Source organism: Stegostoma tigrinum, chromosome 1 (assembly GCF_030684315.1).
Source record: "Stegostoma tigrinum isolate sSteTig4 chromosome 1, sSteTig4.hap1, whole genome shotgun sequence".
In the NCBI taxonomy this organism is placed as follows: domain Eukaryota; kingdom Metazoa; phylum Chordata; class Chondrichthyes; order Orectolobiformes; family Stegostomatidae; genus Stegostoma; species Stegostoma tigrinum.
This window is the reverse complement of record NC_081354.1, coordinates 124,848,852-124,861,459: the sequence shown is the minus strand read 5'-3', so window position 1 is coordinate 124,861,459 and position 12,608 is coordinate 124,848,852. Positions and strand designations below refer to the sequence as shown.

Sequence of the window (12,608 nt, the reverse complement as noted above, 5' to 3'; positions counted from 1 at the left end):
CTGGTACAGACATGATGGGTCAAATGGCTCATTCTGTACTGTAAAATTCCATGGTTCTATAATACTGTTCCAGCCTCAAATTGAGAAGTGTATCCAATTCCAGTTCCACTTTAGAAACAATGTGAAGGCATTGGAAAGAATAAGAACATAATTTATCAGATTGCTTCCAGGGAAGCAAGACTTCAGTCAAATGCACACAGTCTGAAAAAGACAGAAGTAGGATTAGCAGGACTGGTCTTACAGACAGCCAGCACAATGTCAAAAGGCTAGTGTCTTAGTGCTGCAGCTGTTTTACAATTCTACAAGAAAGGAAAGAAAGAAAGAGTTTCCACAATCATCCAAACCATAGCAATATGATATTTAAAACAGGCCAAAATACACTTTTGCACTTTTTGGTTATTAAGTGGAATATTTTTCCAAATCCAAACATTTGCTGAAGCACTAGATGGTTAGGTATTCACGGAAAAAAAATCTTGGAACTTACATAAAATGGTTTGTTTTAAAATGAATAAATACTCATTCGCAGATGATTAAATTGACTTCATTCCTTAAAGCTGAAAAGTCAATTTGATAGCTATGATTTATTGACTAATATATTTAAGACAATTGCAACATTTAGCTACCTGCATATTTATATACATCATATACTCATCCTAGGCCACAAAATTCTTGAAAAGCAACAGTCAATAAAATAGTACATGTACATCATCCCCAAAATAGCATTTATCATATTAAGCATGCTTTATGTTAGAGTACAAGCCCTTCAGAAACTGACTGCATATTGTAGCCTCAAGAAATAAACAGAACCACTTTACCCATTTAAAAAAAAAAAAAAAAAAATCGGGTTTCAAAGAATTAAAAGAAATTTATTTATATATGTGTATCAATATAATATTCCAGTGTATGATGAGCTTTAAACATAAACATTTGATGAAGTATTTGACCATTTCTTGGTGGCAAAATGTGTGGAATAGGCAATCCTCTACAATATAGCATGTAACACAATCTCAACCAAAAATCTCACCTAAGACTACACATCTTTCAAGTTAATGGACTAATAATCAGATCTATGAAGCAATTTCAGGTTTAGATTTTTGCAGGCAAGAACTATGTATGCAATAAAAAAGTGATTGATGGAGTAGAGGAATCACAGGAAAACTTGAGAAAGCAGCTTCTTCATTTTGCATTCCAACCGTACGAAGAAAGTTCAAATTTGCCATTACTAACCACGGCTTTTGTTGTCCAGTGATTTTTTTTTGCATAGAATTAACACAATGTGTGGTTTAAAATACCAGAAAGATTAAAATTTGACTATATGCCACTATTATGATAAACGCAATTCTAAAAAAAATTCTCACCTTAAACATCACAACTACAACTAGGCTTGATGAAATATTGATTACAACACTGCCTGGGATTCAAAATGTCATTAACATATTAATGTTTTGGATCAGAGACCATCTTAAAGTTGATCTTGTGCTATTGGAAAACAGACAAGGAAAAATAGCATTAAACAAGAAAGCCTTCAACAGTAGAAAGCGTTCTAATCATGACAACAGAGCAGAAATGAATAACTGGGTTAATTTTTATATAAATCTTGAACAATGTTGTGCAGGGCATTAATGGTGAATTATAATTATTTTAAATTTTATAATGTATCAATTTCTCAGCGTATAACTATCACACATATACGCAGTGAATAAAATATTAACAAAGCTCATAATTGAAAATCTTTGGCTTGAAGCAGATGTTTTACAGTGCTAGTGCAGCAGGGAATGTGACTAAATATAGTCTACACTGAGAGAAAAAGATAAATAGCCTAGAATTGTTCAGACCATTGTAAGAGTCATAGAGTCCTACAGCATGGATACAGGCCCTTTGGCTCAAACTGGTCCATGCCAACCAAAAATGTCCATCCACACTAACCCCAATTCCCTGCCCTTTGCCCATATCCTTCTAAACCTTTCCTATGTATTTGTCCAAATGCCTTTTAAATATTGTTAAATGTACCCATGTCAACTACCTCTCCTGGTAGCTCATTCCATATGCGTACCAACCTCTATGTAAAAAAAGTTGTCCCTCAAGTTCCCATGTATTTTTTCCCCTCTTACATTAAACCGATGCCCTCTCATCCTCGATTCCCCAACCTTGGGAAAAAGAGTGCATTCATCCTATCCAAGCCTCTCATGATCTTATACACTTTTGAGATTCCCCCCTCAGTATCCTACGCGCTAAAGAAAACAGGTCTAACTTGTCCAGCCTCTCACTATTACTGCAGTCCCTTGAGTCCTGGCAACATCCTTGTAAATTTCTTCTACACTCTTTCCAATTTAATAATATCCTTCCTATAGGAAGGTACCGAAACTGAACACAATACTCAAGTGCAGCCTCAATGTTCTGTACAACTGCAACATTACTTCCCAACTTCTATGCTCAGTGCCCTGACTGGTGAAGGCCAGTGTGCCAAAAGCCTTCTTCACTGCCCTGTCTACTGTGACTCCACTTTGAGAACAATGCACTTGAACTCCAAGTTGCCTCTGTTCCACTACACTCCTTAAGGCCTTACCATTCACCATGAAACTCCTCCCTTGATTTGACTTTCCAAGATGCAACACCTCACTGATGTATATTAAGCTCCATTTGCCATTTCTTGGTCAACGTCCCCAGCTGATCAAGATCCTGCTGCAGTTTCTGATAACGTTCCTCGTTGTCCACGATACTGCCAATTTAGTGTCATCTGCAAACTTACTAATCATACCATGTACATTCTCATCCAAATCATTGAAATGGATAACAAACAACAACAGGCTCAGCACCGATCCCTGAGGCACACCACTTGTCACAGGCCTTCAGTCAGACAAGCATCCTTCCACTATTACTGTCTGCTCCCTACCATCAAGCCAATTGTGTATCGGATTTGCCAAGTGTACCCGGATTCCAGAACCACGTACCATGTGAAACCTTATCAAAGGCCTTAGTGAAATCCATTTAGACGAAGTCTACCACCCTGCTCTCAATCTTGCTAGTCTCAAAGGACTCTAACAAATTTGAATCATGACCTCCCATGCACAAAGCCATGCTGGCTACTCCTAAATCAAACCCTGTCTTTCCAAATGCATGTGTATCTTGTCCCTCAATCTTCAAGTAAACTTACCTACCACACTACCACCTACTGATGTGTTATAATACTGATTACACTGTATATTTAAGTGGCGTACATCCTTTAAAACTTGTATGATAAATCTACATTCAAACTTCAGTATTAAATTTTCAGCAGCATCCCATATTGCATCCAAGATATTTATACGATATGTATAGGTAATGATTTTGCCATTACAAATTCCGCAAATAGAGAAGCAAGAGATTTCAAAATGCTGCCACATCCTGATTTAGGAGAACTCAGAATACTACATTCCACTGAACAAAAAAGCTCACCGCTCCAGCGTAATGCTTCACATTTTACATATTTGTAAGATTTATGTAGAACCTATTATCTTTCAGCAACCATCCCAAATAAAATGAGACAGATATTTTTAACACTGTACAAATTAGAAAAATAGGTTTAAGATATACAACTGCAGTAGTGTAAATTTAATATTGTCCCCATATCACCTGCTTAATGATTTGTCAAAAAAGTTGTAGTGCTTTCCCCCCCCCCCCTCTAGAATTGAAAGGTGATAACATCTGGACTGATACGAGCTATTTTTACTGAGTATTATTTTTCAAATAAACTACTAAAATTATAACAAGCTCTTAAGTACAGTTAAGGGAATTGGATATCAAGCTAGGTACATCATAGTCACAATTACTGAGCCTATTTACAACAGGAGCAATTAGATTCATTTTGTGATCTTAGTCAAGTTGTTGCTTCTTTAAAAAATGTTGCAAAACTGTTCGATAGATTATTTATTTGGAGTCAGATTTGGCAGAATTAGGAATTATGAACTCACTAAACATTGCAGCTCTCTCATTTAAAGGAAGTCAACATAGTGACTTCATAATAGTTATAATTATAAAATTAAAAACGTCAAAGTCAAATACTTGCATATGATATTGAGAATGTGCTAGCAAAATATTAACAGTCAGGGGATTTAAAAAAACTAACTTTACTAAACTAATCCTGAAATAACACAATCAAAACAAATCCAACAATGGTATGCATTTTTTTAAAAAAGCCTACATTAGAGTAATTTATGCATCTCCTGCCCCTGTCCTATACAGGCATAAAATCAGTCAGCTGTCGGTTACCCTTTGCCATATAGCTCTCTAAGTACAGGAATGATTTTGCTTTACTTCTATGCACAAGTTTAACATGAGTGGATTTAAAAGATAGATAATAATGTAAATCATTCTCAAAAACTGTTGCTATCAGCAATTTTTCAAACAAAACATTCACAGCAGTATTTTGATAAAATTGAGGAAATTATGGTGTTACCACAGATGCTCAAATTCCAAGTGCTTCTTTAGGCCAACTTAAGACAGTTGCAAACTGTAAATTGTAGTTTATAACTTTGACAAGTAGCCTGTGAATAACAGCTGCTTCATTATGAATACCAGGAAAAAAGGTACATTTCTATTTTGATTGAGGCATATAACTGTTATGTTTCACAGCCTGAGGCATATAACTTTGCTGATCAGTCTCCAGACCAGGTCTAAATCCCAAAAACTCCAGTTTGACCACAGTCTGATTATTACTGCTTTGGAATGTGTCCACTGTTGGACAGAATCCCTCCAAGTGTGAATTCTGATCTGAAACTTCCATTTGATTTAGTCTGAATGAGTTGTCTTCATTTGTATCATCCAGTCTTTCAGCTTCATTTGGATGTGGCTTATTCAAATTTGTCTCCTCAATGCTGGTGTGCTGTTTAAAATACTGTCTTTTTACTCCCAAACTGCAGGTCCCAAAATTTCCATATGCATGTTCGTCAGGCTTTTCTTCATTTTCTAACAAAGGCTGTGTCGATTCGGATCTTGCAAAAGCCTGTGCTGATGGCTGCTGACACCTGTAACCAGGGCTGCTCACTAATACAGTTGAATACTGGACTGTGCTTGTAGTATTCTGCACTGACTCACTATCACTATCCGAAACACTCTGTCGAGGGGATGACATGCAGGAAGAACCTCCAATACCACTGCTATGCTCTTCTGATGTACTCTTCTCCTTCTTTAAGGATGTCAATTGCTTGATTTCATCTTCATTAGATAGATATTTCTCATCATCTACATCAGCTTCAATGATTGTAACATCAGAAATAACGCCATCGGGATTCATAGGTTCCTTTGGTCCCAGGTTGTTCTGTTGAGAAAACATTTTGCATGATGGGCATGTACAATCTAAATGCAATAAAGTTATGTAACAAAATTTAAGTTCTTAGAATCATAGCATAAGTTTTACAATATAGAAGGAAGCCACTTGACTCATCATATCTGCACAGGCTCCTGACAGAGCTACCCAGCTAGTCCCACTCTACAGCACTCTATTGCCCTCTAACTTCATCACTTTCAAATATATATCCAGTTCTCTTCTGAAACTCCTGCCATGCAGCACAACCCAAATCCTAACGACTGAGTAAATAAGTTTTTCCTCATCTCACTCCTGGCTCCCTTGCTGACACAATCTCGAAATTGTGATGCCTAGTTGTTGACATATTAACAAGTGGAAGCAGAATATCCTCCTTTACCCTGTCAAAATCGTTCATAATGTTCAACACTTCAACAAAGTCACTTCTTAATCTTTTCTGCTCCAACAAGAATAAGCTTGATCTTTATTTTTTCCTGGTATCTAAAATCCTGATATAATTCTAGTAAATCACTTCTGAACTGTCTCCAGGGTTTTTACATCCTGCCTTGAATAATGTGCCCAGAATTGAAAACAATACTCCAAATGTGGTCTGATCAATGATTTGTAGAGTTATAGCTTCACTCCTTGGCTTTTATTCTCTATGCCTCTACTTATAAAGCCAAATCTCCTCCTATAATCCTACTTAACAACTGTATCAACTTGCCAGAGAAACATGCATATGAACGCAGAAGTCCGTCTGCTCCTTTTCTCCCCTCAAATTTGTACTATTAAGCTGTATTGTCCATGATTTTCTTCTACCAAAATGCATTACCTCATGTTCCTCTGCATTGAAATTCATCCACTAGGGTCTGCCCATTTGGCCAACTTGTCACTGTTGTTCTGAATTCTTATCAAGTTGAACAGCGACTAGCAAGACTGCATTTCAGTAGTATTCCAATATCAAAGAAGAAAACTACATTTTACATGGTGCGTTTCACATCAAACATAGAACAATACAGCGCAGAACAGGCCCTTCGGCCCTCAATGTTGCGTGGACCTGTGAACTAATCTAAGCTCCTCCCCCTACACTATCCCAACATTATCCATATGCTTATCCAAGGACTGTTTAAATGCCCCTAATATGGCTGAGTTAACTACATTGGCAGGCAGGGCATTCCACACCCTTACCACTCTCCGAGTGGAAGAACCTACCTCTGACATCTGTCTTAAATCTGTCATTCCTCAATTTGTAGCTATGCCCCCTTGTACAAGCTGAAGTCATCTCGGAAAAAGACTCTCACTGTCCACCCTATCTAATCCTCTGATCATCTTGTATGTCTCTATTAAATCCCCTCTTAGCCTCCTTCTCTCCAATGAGAACAGACCGAAGTCCCTCAGCCTTTCTTCATAGGGCCGGCGCTCCAGACCAGGCAACATCCTGGTAAATCTCTGCACCTTTTCCAATGCTTCCTGTAGTGTGGCGACCAGAATTGCATGCAACATTCCAAATGAGGCTGCACTAGCGTTTTGTACAGTTGCAGCATGACATCACGGCTCCGGAACTCAATCCCTCTACCAATAAAACCTAACACACCGTAAGCCTTCTTAACAGCACCATCAACCTGGGTGGCAACTTTCAGGGATTTATGTACGTGGACACCAAGATCCCTCTGCACATCCACACTACCGAGAATCTTTCCATTGACCCGGTAATCTACCTTATTATTCCTCTCAAAGTCAATCACCTCACATTTATCTGTATTAAACTCGATTTGCCACCTTTTGGCCCAATTCTGCAGTTTATCCAAGTCTCCCTGCAACATTCTTCCACACTGTCCACCACTCCACCGACTTCAGTGTCATCTGCAAACTTACTAACCCATCCACCTATGCCTGCATCCAAGTCATTTATAAAAATGACAAACAGCAGTGGTCCCAAAACAGATCCTTGTGGCACACCACTAGAACTGGGCTCCAGGCTGAATATTTTCCATCAACCACCACGCGTTGCCTTCTTACAGAAAGCCAGTTTCTAATCCAAACTGCTAAATCTCCCTCAATCCTGTGCCTCTGTATTTTCTCCAATAGCCTACCATATGGAACCTTATCAAAGGCTTTACGGAAGTCCACGTACACCACGTCAACTGCCCTTCCCTCATCCACATGCTTGGTCACCTTCTCAAAAAATTCAATGAGGTTTGAGAGACACAACCTGCCCTTGACGAATCCATGCTGACTATCTCCAATCAAATTGTTGGTTGCTAGATGATTATAAGAGAGAGGATTTATAATCTTTTCCAAATTTTTCCTACAACAGACGCAAGGCTCACAGGTCTATAATTATCTGGGTCATCCAAACTGCCCTTCTTGAACATCTTTAAAGGTGACGCAAAGCTTTTCACAGCTAAAGTTACAGTTATAGAGATCTAAAGCACAGGAAAAGGCCCTTCAGCTCACCACATCTGCGCTGGTCAAAAAGAACTACCACATTATTCTAAACATTTTCCAGCACTTGGCTCACAGCCTTTTATACCATAACATAAATGTACAACTAAATACTGTTGGAGAGAGTTTATGCCTCTACCATTCTTGCAGGCAGAGTTTCAGATTTCCACTCGGGTCACAAGATTTTTCTCACATACTCTTTAAACCTCCACCCCTGATGTCTAATCCCTCCAAAGAGGAACCTTCATCTTCCTGTCTATCCTTTCATGTCCCACTTCAGTCTCCTCTGTTCCAAGGAAAGCAACTCCAGTCTACAAAATCTCTGCATAATTAAAACTCTCTAGCAATTCACCTTGCAGCCTTTCCACTGATCAGCCCATTTGAATAGCCTTTCTACATCCTTCTATAGCCCAATGCTAACATCCTCACTATTACCAGCCTTCCACCAATTTTCATATTATCCACAAACTCACTGACCAACCCATCTACATTAATGATTAACAAGGAACAAAGTCTAATCATTTAATATACACCACAAATAGCAAGGGTCTCAATACTGATCCCTGTGGAATCCCACTGGAGACACAGTCACAAAAACACCACTCAACCATCACCATCACCCTGTGCCTCCTGCCACTCAGCCAATTCTGCATTCAATTAACCGAATTTCCTTGAATCCCATGCATTTTGTCTTCACCAGTTTCCCATGTGAGATCTTATGAAATGCTGAAGTCTAAGTAGACCAAGTCAAATGCATTGCCCTCACCTACACATCTTGTCACTTGTTCTAAAAATTCAATCAAGTTATTCAGTAACGACGTCCCCTTAACAAAACCATGCTGACTGTTCTTGATAAATCCTTGCCCCTCCAAATGCAAATTAAATTCCATCCTCAAAACTGCCCTCAAGAGTTGGCCCGCCAGGGAGGCTAAACTGACTGGTCTGCAATTTCCTCCCTACTTGAGTAGTAGAACCACATTGGGCGTCCTCCAGTCCTCTGGCACCTCTCCTGCGGCCAGAAAGAATCAGAATCCCTACAGTGTGGAAGCAGGCAATTTGACCCATCAAATCCATACCGGCCCTCTGAACAGCATTCCACACAAACCCAGCCCCTGTAACCCTGCGAATCTACCTAACTTGTACATCTTTGGACTATGGGATGAAACCAGAGCACCCAGAGGAAATCCAAGCAGACGTGAGGAGGACATGCAAACTTCAGACAGACAGCTGTGAGGCAGCAGTTAGCCTCTGAGCCAACGTGTTACCCCAATGAGAAGAGCTGAAAATTATTGCCAGTGTTCCTGCTATTTCCTCCCCGGCCTCACTCAACAGCCAGGGATACATTTTACTCAGGCCTGGAGTTTTATTTACTTTTAAGACCGAGACCATTCAGATCCTTCTCTCTGACAATGCTAATTTCTTCAAATTATATTGCAGTCCTTCTCCCTGATTTTTATATCCACCACAATCCTATTTATGAGTGAACACTAACGCAATAAGTATTCACTTAGAACACCATATCCTCTGGCTCCACATACAAATTACCACTGTGGTCCTTAATGGGCCCTACTCTTTCCCTAGTTACCCCATTATCCCAATGTCCTTGTAAAATAACTTGGGATTTTCCATTATTTTATCTGCTACTATTCTTTAATGCCCACTTCCAGCTCTACTAATTTCCATTTTAAATTCTTCTTTATACATTCTGTACTCCTCTAGAGCTTCTGCTGCTTTGAACCCTCTGCATCTGCCATGTGCCTTCCTTTTTCTCTTAATGTAATATATATATATCCAGATTAGTGAAGTTGTTGGTCACACCCTTTATTGGAATACAGTGGCCCTGCACACTGCCTATTGCCTTCTTGAATGTGTCCCACTGCTCTGACACAGATTTACCTAAAAGTATCTACTCCTAGTCCACTCTGGCCAAATCATACTTGATCTTATTAAAATTGGCCTCTACCCCCATGTGAACTTTGACTTCAGGTCCATCCTTGTCCTTTTCCATTATAAATCTTAAATCTACAGAGTTATGATTGCTGTTTGCAAAATGATCCCCCCAGCATCATTACCTACAAGTAAGTACTTCTCTTGTAGAGATTTCTACGTACTACTTTAAAAGCTCAAAACCTTCCTTGAAACTATTCACATTGAATTCACAGCTAATATTAAGTAAATCAAAATCGCCTCCTATCACTAATACTGATATACACCCCCACCATCTCAAATAAAATCTAGCTCAGAATCTATAAATCCTCGCTCCTGCACCATCTCTCCAGTGAGATCAATCTGGACTAATCTCCTATTTCTATATTTGCTAGTGTGTGCCACCAGAAGTAATCTAGAAATTACTATCTTTTGGCTCCAGTTTTTCAATTTACTCCCAAACAACCTAAATTCTGCTTGCAGGACTTCATCCCTTTTTCTACCGCTGTTGTTGGTACCAGTATTGCTAGATAACAAAGTGTGAAGCTGGATGAACACTGTAGACCAAGCAGCGTCTCACCTGCTCTGCTCATCCAGCTTCACACTTTGTTATCTTGGATTCTCCAGCATCTGCAGTTCCCATTATCTCTGTACCACTATTGCTGTCTGGTTTGCCCACCCTGTCAGCCAGTGACATCCTGGATTAAGGAAGGAGGACCAGGGAGGCAACATACTACCTTGGAGTCACTTTTGCAACTGCAGAAATGCCTCACTGTTTATCTTACAACCTACCCCTGCTATTCTTCTTGTGCAGCAGATCTACCAACAGTGACATGAAGTTGGCTCCAACATCTTTTCCCTGCACAGTCCTCCCTCAATATTATCCAAAAATGGTATATGCTAGAAATGGGGATGGTCACAGGCAATTCCTGCCTTCCTCTGCTCTGCCTGGTGGTTACCCGTGCTCTTTCTGCCTGTTCAGGTACGTTCCTGCGATGGGACTCTTTCATGGAAGATGTTATTGCAATCATATTAAATAGGGAAACATGGAATTCTGCATAGAGAAAGCGGTTCAGCAAATAATAATGATAAGTGATAAGTTAATCTGGACCCACGTAATCAAGTCACATCATTTTGACAATGGCTGATGTGGAGTACTGCAGTTGGTCTGAATTTAGCTTGATTTGGCTGCTCCACCATGGTTACAAAGTTTTGTTGTTTAAGCCTTTATGTGGTCTTATAAACAAAGTCTTTGGAACACTTTTCAAAGAAAACAAGAACATTTTTTTAACAACTCAAAACACAATTGAACTCAGAGCACTTGCATGGGGAAAGGAAGCACAGGCAAAAATCTCACTGAATCAGTGGAGTGCTGATAATATCATTGGGCGAGTAATCCAGATGTCTCGCTAATGTATTGAGAACACAGGTTCAAATCCCACAATGGTGGAAAGTTGGTGGAACTTGAACTCAGTTTAATCAAATCTGGAATATATAGATATTAGCTTTATAGCCATCATTACTGGTGTCATTAATTGTTGTAAAAACCCATTTAGCTCACAAATATCCCACATGTGACTCCAGATCCATTGTGGTGTGGTTAACTCTTGGGCTATTTTCCTCTTGTGGGAGAGTCTAGGATCAGAGGACATAATTTCAGAATGAGGGTCACCACTTATTTAAGACAGAAACAAGGTGGAACTTATCCCCTAAGGATGGGAATCTGTGGTTTTATTTATTGCAGAGGAATGTTGAGGTTGGGCTGTTAAGTTCTCTGTCATGGTTGACTAAGTATGGAACTGGAATATCATAGCTATGACAAAAACACAGCTGAGGGAGGGATGCAACAGGCAGCTCAATGTTCTGGGGTATAGATGCTTTACGAAAGCTAGAAGGGGAGGCACGCCATTTTTCATCAGGGACATCATGGCAGTATATAGAGAAGATATTCCTGGGGAATTGTCCATATGGGTGGAACTGAGAAATAAGAGGGTGATCACTTTGATACAATTGTACTATAGGCCCTCAAAAAAAAATCAGCAACAAATATGTAGAGATTGCAGTGATATGCAAGAATAATAGGGTTGGAACAGTATGGGATTTTAACTTTCCAGAATTAGTCAGGAGCTGCCATCATACAAAGAGCTTGGATTGGGTGGGGGGGGGGGGGGGGGGGTGGAATTTGTTAACTGTGTTCAAGAAAACATTCTTATTCAGTACATAGGATGGCCCTACTAGAGAGGTGAAGCAAAAACCAACCTCTTCTTGGGAAATAAGTTAGGGCAAGTGACTGAGTTAGTGGGAGAGCACTTTGGTACCCATGACCATAATTCTACTAGTTTTAAAAGTTACGGAAAGGCATAGGCCCAGTCTACAAGTTAAAGTTTAAATTCTGGTTAGGCCAGTTTTGATGGTATTAGACAGAAACTTTTAAAAGTTGGAGTGGGGCAGGTAAAAGGGATGACTGGCAAGTTGTGAGACTTTCAAAAGTGAGATAACGAGTGTTCAGGGATAGCATGTTCCTGTTACAATGAAGGGCAAGGTTTTCAGGAGGAGAGAACACTGGATGTCTAGAGATATTGAGGTCAAGAACATGGTGGAATGTGTCAGGTATAGACAGCTGGAATCAAGTGAATCCCTTGAGGAGTACAGAGAGTGTAGGAGCACATTTAAGAGGGAAACCATGAGGCTAAAGAGAGGACTTCAGACAGCTTTGGTAGATAAAGGTTAAGGAGAATCCGAACAAATTCTACAGACAGTAACTAGAGAGAGAATAGGCCCCTTAAAAATCAACAAGGACATCCATGTGTGGAAATATAGCAGATGGGTGAGATCCTAAACAAATATTTTGTGTAAGTATTTATTGTGAAGAAAGACACGAAAGCTAAGGCTCAGGGAAATAAACAGTGACTCCTTGAGGTGTCCACATTACTGGTGAGGTGGTTGTGGAGGTCTT

The 12,608-nt window shown here is 39.6% G+C and overlaps 1 protein-coding gene across 2 annotated transcripts in view; it reads right to left on the bottom strand.

The window, feature by feature from the left end:
• Nucleotides 1-525: 525 nt before the first annotated feature.
• il6st (interleukin 6 cytokine family signal transduce) overlaps nucleotides 526-12,608 on the bottom strand; it is a 97,501-nt gene continuing 85,418 nt past the window's right edge. For both annotated transcript variants that reach the window (XM_048537855.2, XM_048537844.2), the window contains exon 16: nucleotides 526-5,296. In XM_048537855.2, the coding sequence (XP_048393812.1) occupies nucleotides 4,574-5,296 (723 nt within the window). In that variant the 3' untranslated portion in view covers nucleotides 526-4,573. The remainder of the gene's footprint in view (nucleotides 5,297-12,608) is intronic.